Below are 12203 nucleotides of genomic sequence, written 5' to 3'. Positions count from 1 at the left end.
AGTTAAAAAAACCAAAAAACTCTTAGGAGAACTAGATCAGATGAAAAATTGAGATCTATGAGGAAAGGATATTTCAAGATATTCTAAGACACTCTCATAAAAGCAGAACCTTATATCATTATCTTCATCACCATCACTGTTTTAATGCCCACTCATACTCACATGAGTTGGGCAGAGTTTTGATAGCTGGCTGTTCTTCCTGTTGCTGACCTTCACCTGTTTCCAGGTAAGGTAATATTTCCCCAAGATCAGTTATGTTTACATGGAAGATTGGAAACAAAGGACACCACTTGCATAATGGTGACACTCATTTACAACTATCACATGAGATATCAAAGATGATGAAGAGGCAGGCAGGTGCACACACACACACACACACACACACACACACACACACAACACACACACACAGACAATGGGCTTCTTTTAGTTTCTTACTTCTTTACTGCCTACAAGGGGATACACACAGAGGGGACAAACAAACGGATTAAGTTGATTATATCGACCCCAGTGCATAACTGGTACTTATTTAATCGACCCCCGTGTGTAACTGCTACTTATTTAATTGACCCCGAAAGGATGAAAGGCAAAGTCGACCTCGGTGGAATTTGAACTCAGAACGTAGCAGCAGACGAAATACCGCTAAGCATTTCACACGGCATGCTAACATTTCTGCCAGCTCGCCGCCTTTTAGTTTCTATCTACCAAATCCACTCACAAAGCCTTGGTTGATCTGGGACTATAGTAAAAGACACATGCCTAAGGTGCCATGCAGTGGGACTGAATAAAAAACCATCTGGTTTGGAAGCAAACTTCTTATTACATAGCTACTCCTGTTAATTACTCTTTATTAAACAACAATATAATTTCTGCCATATCTCACCCCTGCATTTGGGATAAGAAGAACTAGATGATTTCCAGATCCTAAAAACAATCAATCATAATTAAAGGCAAAACAAATTTAGAAGGACAAGAGAGGGAAGAAATCAAAGAAATTTCTATTATTTCTTAACCCTTTCGTTACTATATTTCTGACCAAATTACACCCCTTATGTGTTTCAATTAATTTCTAACGTAATCATAAATTGAGTCTGGTTTCATTAAACAACTATAACTTTTTTATTTATCGATATATTAATCTGATTTTTGGAAGATAATTTAATGAAATATTCTCAACCAATTCTATACTATAATTTTTGTCACAAAGTGACTCTATTTGCAGGTAGATACAGGTAAATTCCACAAAATATAAAATTATTAAAATTTTGTTCAAACATCACTATAGAAAATATTAGCTAATATTCAATTGGGTATACAACAAAATTTTACGATAGAATTTGTTATTCTGGGTAACTTTCTGATACCCATAATAATATTTATGGCAAAATAGGCCTTAATTTCATTTAAGGTTGTGGGAAATAACAAACTATCCTTTCTTTCGTTTTGTTTACGTTTAGCGTAACGGTTCGTTTTCACTGTAATGATTTCAAATAGGCTCATTCGAAAAAGTAAATAGAAATAGCCTAAGGCTTTACCCTTCTGGGAAAGTCTGTGGCTTGGTCCAGTTTCTGCAGAAAAATCACCGAAAGAAACAGTTTTTAAATTTTCACTCCATTCAGGTGCCAATTCGTTTTCTTTATCGCTATTGGAGATCTCAGATTCACTGTTTTCACTTTCGGAAAATGAAACATCAAATTCATTATCAAATACCATGTGCTTTTTTTTTTCAGTCATAGAGTTAGATTTATGAAGGTCTTCAGTAGAAAATCCTTTGAATTCTGACTCGCTGCTTGATATAATGAAATTCGTATCCATTTTTTGTCAGAATTACAAATTTTGAAAACACAATAGGAACAAATTTCGGAAAAAAATCTCCCAAAATTCACGGAATTAAAATTACACTTCGATTATTGTACAAAACTGTAGTTGAACTGTTTACGAAGTATAATACGTGTTTTCACGAATGTACTGAAGAGATTTGCTCTGATATTCTCATTTAAATATGAATAGGTAAATTCGGGCGGCTTTGGGCGGTTTGGTTTCATAAACCAAAATTTTTTTCAGGCGGCTTTGGGTGGTTTGGTAACAAAAGGGTTAAAGTCAACTTTTATCATGTAACAACTTACCTCAGTTTCATGCTCATTGATCTGGACATGTCCATTAGCATCCAAAGAGTGTAATGGAATTTCAACTTGTTGGTTATCTAATCGAGTACTTGTTGATTCTTGGTTTGGTTGATTCAGGAGCTGAAACAAACAGAAATTAGAGAAGTTTCAAAGCTGCAATAAATACTTTGTGGTTACAATTATAAAACATCATCATGCCAATAACACAGAAACACAGACTCAAAGAGTCCTTTCACTGTTTTTTCTTTCCCTAAAATAATTTTCTGCTTCTCAAAAAAAAAAAAAAAAATCTTGAGATGATTTAGATTACATCTATCTAATAGGAGATTTAAATTACCTTTTTTCTTTTTTTTTTTTGCTCAAGTGTTCTTTTAAGAATATCTCTGCCTTTTGTGCGAGAGGAAGTTTCAACAAATTAAGAATTTGATTCACATTACCATAATTAATAAAAGACAAAAATCAAAAATAAAATGTCTGAAGAATCTTCTACAAATGACCAGATTAATTTTTAATTATATTTCATTAAGCCATTCTTAACACAGTGTTAGCATGTTATTTCAACATGTATGAATGTATTTTTCTCTAGGTATATAGAGAATTGACTTGAATTCTGATGATCCATGAAACCTATGCCAACCTGGAAAGCAAATGTAAAATGATGATGTTTTAAAGGAACTTTGAGGAAGGGAAGCTAAATACTCAAGTTAGAATGAGAAAATAACAACCTTTCTAATTTTGGCACAATTATGAGATGGGGAGAGCAAGTCAATTACATCAACACCAGTACTGAGAGGATGAAAACCAAAGTTGATCTTGGCAGGATTTGAACTCAGAACATAAAGAGATGAAAGAAATGCTGCTAAGCATTTTGTCAGACATGCTAATGATTCTGCCAGCTTACCTCTCAGAGAATAATATCAGTAATCAAAATCATGAGATCATTAGTTGCTCATTCGTTTAGATATAAACATATAATTAATTAGCTGAATTTTGTAATTTATGTTGGAATAATTATGAAGAAAAATCACTCAATAAAAATGTATGCCTCTAAAACTTTTACAATAGATGTAGTATGGTTGTGTAACTAAGAGGCTCACCTTCCAATCATGTGATTCCAGGTTCTATCTCACTGCATGGCAATTTGTGCAAGTAACTCCTATCATAACCTAAGGTTGGCCAATACCTTGTCCATGAAATTTTATAAAGGAAAACTATACAGAAGCCCATCATATTTCTTTGTATTTATCATCATCATCATTTTATCATCCACTTTTTCGTCTTTGCATGGTTAGATGGAATTCGCTGAAGCAGGTTTTCTTCTGTTGGATGCCCTTCCTGTTGCCAATCCTCACTTGTTTCCATGCAAGGTAACATATGTGTGTGTGTTTTGGAGAAGGTATAAGGACTGGTGAGAAAACTGAAAAACTGGTGCTTGTTAAAAGTATTCTGGAATATTTGTTCTTCATTGAGTTACAGACTCTCCTTTATTCCTCTGACCATTAGGAATACAGTGAATGAGTGACTGGCTCACTAGAAACTTGTAACCAAGGATGGTATCATTTCCCAATTGTTATAATGAAATGAACAAATAGATATATAATTCTCTAAACTGGTACACAGAAAAACTAATTACACCAAAAAAAACTGGCATTTTAGAGCTGTTCTTCACATCCATAGATAAAAACAGCAATCAGTAAATGCAACAAAAATCTAAATAAAATATTTTCCTTTGTGTATTTAGTGTGATAGGATATAAACAAGAAATTCATTCAGAATGAAATACTGACAAGATTCATGAGAAGAAACAGAAATTTTGTAGACACAAGACAAACTGAATGTTTGTAGCTTCAGCAATGGCTCAATAAATCCTATGCAAAGAATTTGTGTGGAAGCTAAAATATTGAAATTGATGTTGATACTTTGAAAGACAGTCATGTAATCTAGCCACAGGCAATACACTAGTAAAATTGGATGCCTTTGTGCAGCACACAAGAATTACAAAATCATTGGTGAAAAATCCATAAATCTGTTTACGTATCTCAGCAACAAATAGCTTCCAATATTCCTGTATTTCTTGATGAACAACTTTTACTCCCCACCCTCTTCTTAGATTGTTAGCTAACAAAATTAATTAATTCTTTAGGGCAACACACACAAAATGAAAAAGAAAAAAATAGAAAGGAAAATGCCAAGTTATGTTTCAAAACAGTTTCAAACAAAACCCAATTCATACTCTAATAAGCTTAATGTTTTTATAAAAAGTTACATACCACAATCAACATTAGATAATAGAAACGAAGCATTTTATGACTCAAAGCATTATCATAGACTCACTTTAAGGAATTATTTGTGTTCTTATGAATCCTGGAAGCACTGAAATACCAGGCCAACTCATGGCAAAGTGAAAGAAGTCCCTCACTCATCTCCTAATTCTAAAAACCAGTTTAACACTGATGGCCCCAAATAAGGATTGTGTCAGATATTAAGCTGATGAGAAGACACTACTCTTTGATTTGAGTCAAAGAGCCAAGAAACAGCAGACAAAGAAGATCATATTGATCAACTTGTGGAAGACACTGGATATCAGGTTGAGGTTATGAAGATTGCTATTGAAGATCAGGACATCTGGTGTGGAAGAGTTGTATTGGACTAGGCAAGTAACTTGACCAGACAGATAGATAAAACTCTGAAATTTCTTTAACTGATAAGTTTGTGTGTGATGATTTATGACAAGATTTAAGAGCAGGTGTCCATGAAGAGAAATGGCTGCCCTCAGGTAAGCATGCCTGAAGGAGCCCATGCAAGCACATCAGTATGATCATCAGCTCATACTGAACAATATTAACCCTTTAGCATTCAGATTACTCTGTCAAATGTAATGCTTATTTGTCTTGAATTAATCATGCATCATTTTGTAGGGTCAATATTTTGTTAATGTGATTATTTTCAGAATGACATCATTGGGTAAGTGTAAGAGGCCAGATCTGGCTAGTTTGAATATAAAGCAAACAGAATATTTGGGCGGTGAGCTGGCAGAAATGTTAGCACGCCAGGCAAAATACTTAGCGGTATTTTGTCTGCCGCTACGTTCAGAGTTCAAATTCCGCTGAGGTTGACTTTGCCTTTCATCCTTTCGGGGTCGATTAAATAAGTACCAGTTAAGCACTGGGGGTCAATATAATCGACTTAATCCGTTTGTCTGTCCTTGTTTGTCCCCTGTGTGTGTAGCCTCTTGTGGGTAGTAAAGAAATAAGAATATTTGGGCCAAATAAGGCTGGTTTAAAAGCTAAAGCATTAAATATAATGAATGAAAATAACACTGACTAGCTATCTGCAAGCATGAGAGCAATCTGTGGAATTGGTGTACCCAAAAGAAGTTATGGCAGAGAGTAAGAAAGAGAAATAAAGGAATCCCTATCATAACAACCGGCAAACCCAACGTGCCCATTAGAGAAAATTATTTAATGTTTACAAATCATAAATTTTCAATTAAAAAAGAGACACTCACTGTTGAAGCAGATTGGTGTGTGGTAGAATCTGCTGTCTCCCATTGTGGAGGTTCCCACTGAGTCTTCTTGGTATTGTGATTGATGTAGAAACTGAAAAAGAAAAGCAAACACAAATTTATATATATATATGTTTGTGACAGAGACAGTAATAATACCAAGAAGTAATATTTATCTCAAACAGATGTTCTGTTAGAACAAACTATACTGTGGTAGATACCACGAGAGAAACTTTCATATTGGCTTTTTGGTGCAAAATGCACTCTTGTTTATATTGCTAGTATGGAGATAAACCCTGCCACCTCCAATGCTGAAACCACCAGATCACATGATTTCAACCTTCCTTGGTCATGTCAATGATGGATGTTCGACCACAAAAGATAGCAATATATATAAAAACAGTGCCAGAATAGGTGTTGGTGTTGTGTTAAAAAATATATATTAGCAATATACTGAGAGTTAACCCCTTAATGGATTATCCCGAGTTTACTCGTGCATCGCAAATGTATCTTTTTAGAACCAGATGAGTATAATAAGTCAAAATTAACTTTTAATTTTAGCACTCAAATGAGTTTATTTGTTTTGTGTCGTTTCATTTTTGAGCAATCATGAATTTACTCTCGTTGTTGAAAAAAATAAGTATTTTTTCATTTGATGGATTTAGCTATCTAGAATGCTTATGTTTTGCATAAAGCATCTTTGGAAACTTCAGCTTCTGCTATGAAAGCACTGAAATTTAGAATGCAAATAATCACCAAGGTTATTGAAAAATATAGACCCTTATTGCCTCCAACGAAACCAGGAAGACCATCATTGATCCCACAACCAACAAGATTTGCCCCAGCTGGTTACTTTCCCATGGAAATACCATCAAGTGATAAGAAAAAGAACCCTACAAGACAGTGTGCAAAATGTGCAGAGAAGAGAGACGCTAAAGGAAAGAAGATTCAAAGAGAAAGCAGATACATGTGTGATGTCTACAAGATAACTTTGTGAGTAACTCCTTGTTTTAAAAATTATCATTCTATATAAACTATCTCATTTAAAAAAAATTTCCCTTTGATTTAAAAGCAATACATTTTATAAAAAAATTGAAGATAGTTAATATATATGTATTTTTTCAATGCCCGAGTTAACTTGTTTAAATCCAAATGAGTAAAAGTACATTTTAATTTCTATAATAAAACATAAAGGAAACAAGATAAAAAACTTTTTTTTTGTAATTAACACAGTGTATATAATTAAAAAAGGAAATTAAAAAATATGCTCTGAAATGAAACGCCATGTCAAAATAATTGATCCAATAAGGGGTTAATATTTAGCCCCATTTATAGGAGCAGGAGTGGCTGTGTGGTAAGAAGCTTGCTTCCCAGCCACATGGTTCCAGATTCAGTCCCACTGCGTGGAACCTTGGGCAAGTGTCTTCTACTATAGCCTTGGGCTGACCAAAGTCTTGTGAGTGGATTTGGTAGATGGAAACTGAAAGAAGCCTGTCATATATATGTGTCTGTGTTTGTCCCCCCACCACCATCACTTGGCTGATGTTGGTGTGCTTACATCTCCGTAATTTAGCAGTTCGGCAAAAGAGACCAATAGAAAAAGTACTAGGCTTACAAAGAATAAGTCCTGGGGGCCAATTTGTTCAATTAAAGGCAGTGCCCCAGCATGGCCACAGTCAAATGACTGAAACAAGTAAAAGAATAAAAGAATTTAAACATGGATGTTCTGTTAGAACAAACTATATTGCAGCAGATACCATGACAGAAACTTACAAATTGGCAATTGGTGCAAAATGCACTTCTCTTGTGGCATCTACCACAGTATAGTTTGTTCCAACAGACCATCCATGTTTAAGTTGGGATAAATATTGCCTCTCACAAATTTATATATACAAACGGTGATGATGAGTCCCACCCATGCTAGCATAGAAGATGGACATTAAACGTTGATGATAATGTATACGTTGTAAGGTTAAATATTTATAAATACATGTATATGTTGTCAGAGAAGGCAACAAATGTAGTAATTGTATTTGCATACATACAAATGCTTATTTCGGCATTTTCTCACCAGTAGTTTATTTTGTTGTGCTGGTCTATAGAGTGGGATTATTTATTAATATACAATAGCTCAAAGTAGTATCAAAATAGCAGTTCAAAGTAATGTACACAACAATTCACATCGACACATGTAATATACACAAAAGTGCATCAAATATATATAAATGGCTCATTTGTACAAGACTGCAGAAGATATCCGCACATCAAACGCTTGTGTAACATGAATGCCACTTTCTAAATGTTTGAAGTCATTAAACTAGCGACAAAGTGAAAACAGACAAGATGACCAGAGACTACAAACACACCACAAGTTTGAAGTGAGAGAGTATTCTGCTTTTGCATGGATTTACATACACAGTTCATACTCATGTTGCATGTAATATGTTATGTGAACACAGGGGAAAATGGTTTAAAGGGTGACAAGTATATATTGAGAAAGATATGTGAATACGCAGAGTCCTTTTGAATATGACATTTGTAGAATGATGTGAATTATAATATCACCACAAAGAAAACATTCAAGCGAGGTCGTTGCCAGTGCAGTTGGAGTGGCTCCTGTGCAGGTGGCACGTAAAAAATACCATTTGAGCGTGGCTGTTGCCAGTATTGCCAGACTGGCCCTCGTGCCAGTGGAACCTAAAAGCACCCACTACATTCTCAGAGTGGTTGGCGTTAGGAAGGGCATCCAGCTGTAGAAACTCTGCCAGATCAGATTGGAGCCTGGTGCAGCCATCTGGTTCGCCAGTCCTCAATCAAATCATCCAACCCATGCTAGCATGGAAAGTGGACGCTAAATGATGATGATGATGATCATCATCATCATTGTCATTTAATATCCACTTTTTATCCCTGCATGGGTCAGATGGAATTTGTTGAGGCAGATTTTCTACAGTTGGATGCCCTTCCTGTCACCAAGTTTCTCCAGTTTCCAAGCAAGATAATATTTCTTGATGGTCAGACATGTCTTTTCACAGAAGCCTGGAAATTAACAACATCACTTGTATGACAATGATGCTTGTGTACAACCATGAAGTCAAGATAAGGGTACTTACAAACACACGCATGTGCATACATATATGCATGCATACATACACATGTTTGTACAAACACATAAGCTGCATACATAAATATAAACATGTATACACACACAGACACACACATTACTATATACCTGGTTGATGATTTACTACAGTTAAAAGGAAATCTAACACCTGTTTTGACAAATATCCAAAACATATGCATTTGTTAATTTCTAAGTAAATTATATTTTGTCTTTCATCTCTTGGGGGGATGGGCCCAATAAAATAAATACGAATCAAGTACTGGGTTTACTTTAATTGCTCTCCACTTGCCCTTTCCTATATCTTTCATCCACTGATATAATGGGAGACAGCCATGTATCACCTCTGTTATTACCTCCAACACAATAATGAACTCATTGTATACAGTGCTCAGGTGCACTCTAACTTATCAGAAAAAGTAGCCAAAAGTGCATCATAATGCACAGGAAGTGAACAATGAATGAATTGTCAAAAAAACAAGAGTGGCGGGACATCAAGTGCACTGCCAAATTTCAGGAAGCTTAGAAGTTTTGAAGGTTATAATGTCTCAATAGCCAACTACTGATGCTGGTAGATTATTCCATACTTCAGCAATTCTGAGCACGAAAAAAATGTTTCTGAAAGTCATGGGTGCTGTGTTGTATTTTGATTTTGTAAGCATGTCAATGAGTGTTAAACATATAGAATTAAAAAAGGTGTCCAAGGTTGTTGTTGGACAGATGGTGGATAATCTTGTGGGTGTCTACTAAGTCAGTTGTCAGATATCAGAGCTTTAATGTGTCCATGCCCAAAGAAGCAAGATATTCAGTGTATGGTAGATGCCTGACAGCGGGTCTTCATCTGATTGTATGTTTCTCAACAGTTTCCAGGAATTGATATGTTGAGTGAGATAGAGGTTCCAGACTGGTGATGCATAGCCTTATACAGCTTTAAATAGATAGTTGGAGAGTGGCTGACAAAGGTCTTATAGCATGACACCTGTGCTTGTCCCTCTATCATACCACCCCTCCCTCCCAAATACTCCTCCCACTTAGTTTCTTTTACTCTTTTCCCCGTTCATTTTGTGTCGTGCAAATTACTTGGCAACCTCACTGGTGCTGGCTGCATGAAAAATGGTACCCAGTTCACACTGTAAAGTGGTTGGTGTTAGAAAAGGGCATCCAGCCATAGAAACTATGCCAAAATAGACGCTGGAGCTTGATGCAGCCCTGCAACACATGGGATCCTGTCAAACCATCCAACTCATTCCAGCATGGAAAACAGATATTAAATGATAAAGATGATGATGAGGACACCTCCCTAAATATTTGTTGCCTATACTAGAAATAGAAATATCTATTTTTTGTTATTCTACAACCAGTCTCATTAAGCTAGCATGATTAAGATATTTGAAAATTCAAACATGCATATTAATAGAACAATTACAGTTTAATATACACTTAATACAATTAAAGCATTGACTCATCACCTAAGACCAAAACCAGTTTTTAGTCAGGCAGATTGAAACCAAACAGTTACATTCTTTGCTCAATGTTACACTATACCATCATCATAATGTAATGTCCATGTTTCCATGCTTCAATGGGTCTGACAGAATTTGTCGAGGCAGATTTTCTATGGTCATGTACCTTTCCTGCCATCAACCCTCACCTGTTTCCAAGCAAGGCAATATTTTCCCATAGCTAAACATGTTCTTTACAGAAGACTAGAAACAAACAAACTCATGTGTATGATGATGATTCTCGTTTACAACTATCACATGATGTTTGTGAAGATTAAGTGTGCATGCATGCACACATACATGCACTTTGGTTGGCCCAGGGTTGTGATAGAAGGCACTTGCTCAAAGTACCACACAGTGAGACTGCAACCAAAACAACATAGTAAGAAAGCCAGCTTCTCAGCCCCATAGCCACACCTGCACACACACACACGGGCATGTGCTTATTTGTGGTCACTAGACCTGCTAGAAATAGCAGCTAAACCTCCCTCAAGTCACATCCTGCTATCTTCTTCAAAATGAAGTATGTGCTGAGTAACTCAAAAAGAATGACACCATTGGCTGTGGGTTCAATGTACTTATCAAAACAAGACAAGATAATCACAGCTGGTATGCCTTCAATCATAAGTCTGCTCAATTAGGACTAACTTGCAGCTAAACAACACCATTACCATTTTGTTCAATTCTTTTTTTGGTCTATCTCTATTCTAGGTGTGGCATCATTCAAGACGATGGGTGAAAATATGTTACTCTTTAAGCATCAATAAATATGAAATAGGTTACAATTTCTATTACTGACTTAGAGACAATAATGTTTTCATGGTATGAAAGAAAACCATGTAAAAGCACTCAAAGACAAAGTATACAGCATCACATAAGTTTACCAAGATATTTATAGTGCTGCCGTGCGTGTTAGTAAATGGTTTTTGATGCTAATATGATCACAGACAGTAGTTGTGCATCATTTGAAGTGGATGCTTTTAAAACCACTTCAACACATCTTACATTAGACAGATAAATGAACTTTTTTTTTGTAGCTTATGTGTATTATTGGTTTATAGAAATAGTACGATCAACATTCTTGTGTGTATGTGATTGTGTGTATGTGAGAGAGGGAGAGACAGACAGAGAGCAAGAGGATGTGAGCATGCATGAGAGAGGGAGAGAGTGCATATAAGAGAAAGTGTATGAGTGTACATCAGAGATGGTGTGCATGAGTGATTACAAGTGTATATGAGAGAGTGCAAGTATACATGAGTGGAAAAGAGCATGCATGAGTGAGTGTGTGTGTTGATGTGTGAGAGTATGTGCACGTGTGTAAAAGTGTGTGCAGCTGCTTATTCAAGTGCATGTATGAGTGTGAACTTGTGTATCCATGTGTGCATATGACTATACACGAACGCTTGCACATGTAACAGGAAGAAGTATAGTTGATTGAACTACAGTGATGTATATTACACATACTTATTTTATTGACTTAAAAAAAAATGAAAAATCAAAGCTAACATTGGTTAGCTTTGAACTTATCCAGTGCCTGGCACCCAATATAGGAGACAGAGAGAGTGAGTGTGTACACAGGCACAACAGTACATACATAGAACAGTATGACCTGATACTTCTACTATCAAGATCTAATAGAAAAAAAACAATAAAGATCTACTAGCATAGAAAATTTCAGAAAAAATAAAGCGAAAAGACTATGTGACATGGGGCTACTGTCTTTAATTCTTCTGGGACATATTTCTAATAAAATATATCACATATGAGTTACAATTGAAAAGTAATCAAGACTTGTGCAAGATTAAGTAAAACAACCTTTTCCCTTATTAAACTGTGTGTTTGAAACACAACAAAAGGCCATATATAATATTGTTATGGATGAATGTTTTTTTTTCTTAAATATTAACACTTTAAAAATGAGAGGATTTTTTATCATTTCTAAAACTTTA

General features: G+C 35.4%; 1 protein-coding gene and 1 non-coding gene across 5 annotated transcripts in view; both read right to left on the bottom strand.

Annotated features, from left to right (window-relative positions):
- Positions 1-12203, bottom strand: part of LOC115218689 (mucin-5AC) — a 170864-nt gene that overhangs the window by 124046 nt on the left and 34615 nt on the right. For all 4 annotated transcript variants that reach the window (XM_036507088.1, XM_036507079.1, XM_036507093.1 and 1 more), the window contains exons 2-3: positions 5635-5725; positions 2127-2246 (exon numbers count right to left, since the gene is read on the bottom strand). In XM_036507088.1, the coding sequence (XP_036362981.1) occupies positions 2127-2246; positions 5635-5725 (211 nt within the window). The remainder of the gene's footprint in view (positions 1-2126; positions 2247-5634; positions 5726-12203) is intronic.
- On the bottom strand, positions 4469-4664 carry LOC115219907. The gene has a single exon (XR_003882386.1). It is a non-coding gene; the product is annotated as a U2 spliceosomal RNA (small nuclear RNA).

Source organism: Octopus sinensis, linkage group LG1 (assembly GCF_006345805.1).
Source record: "Octopus sinensis linkage group LG1, ASM634580v1, whole genome shotgun sequence".
NCBI classification, from domain to species: domain Eukaryota; kingdom Metazoa; phylum Mollusca; class Cephalopoda; order Octopoda; family Octopodidae; genus Octopus; species Octopus sinensis.
Note: the sequence above shows the minus strand (reverse complement) of the source record. Positions and strands in the feature narration are given on the sequence as shown.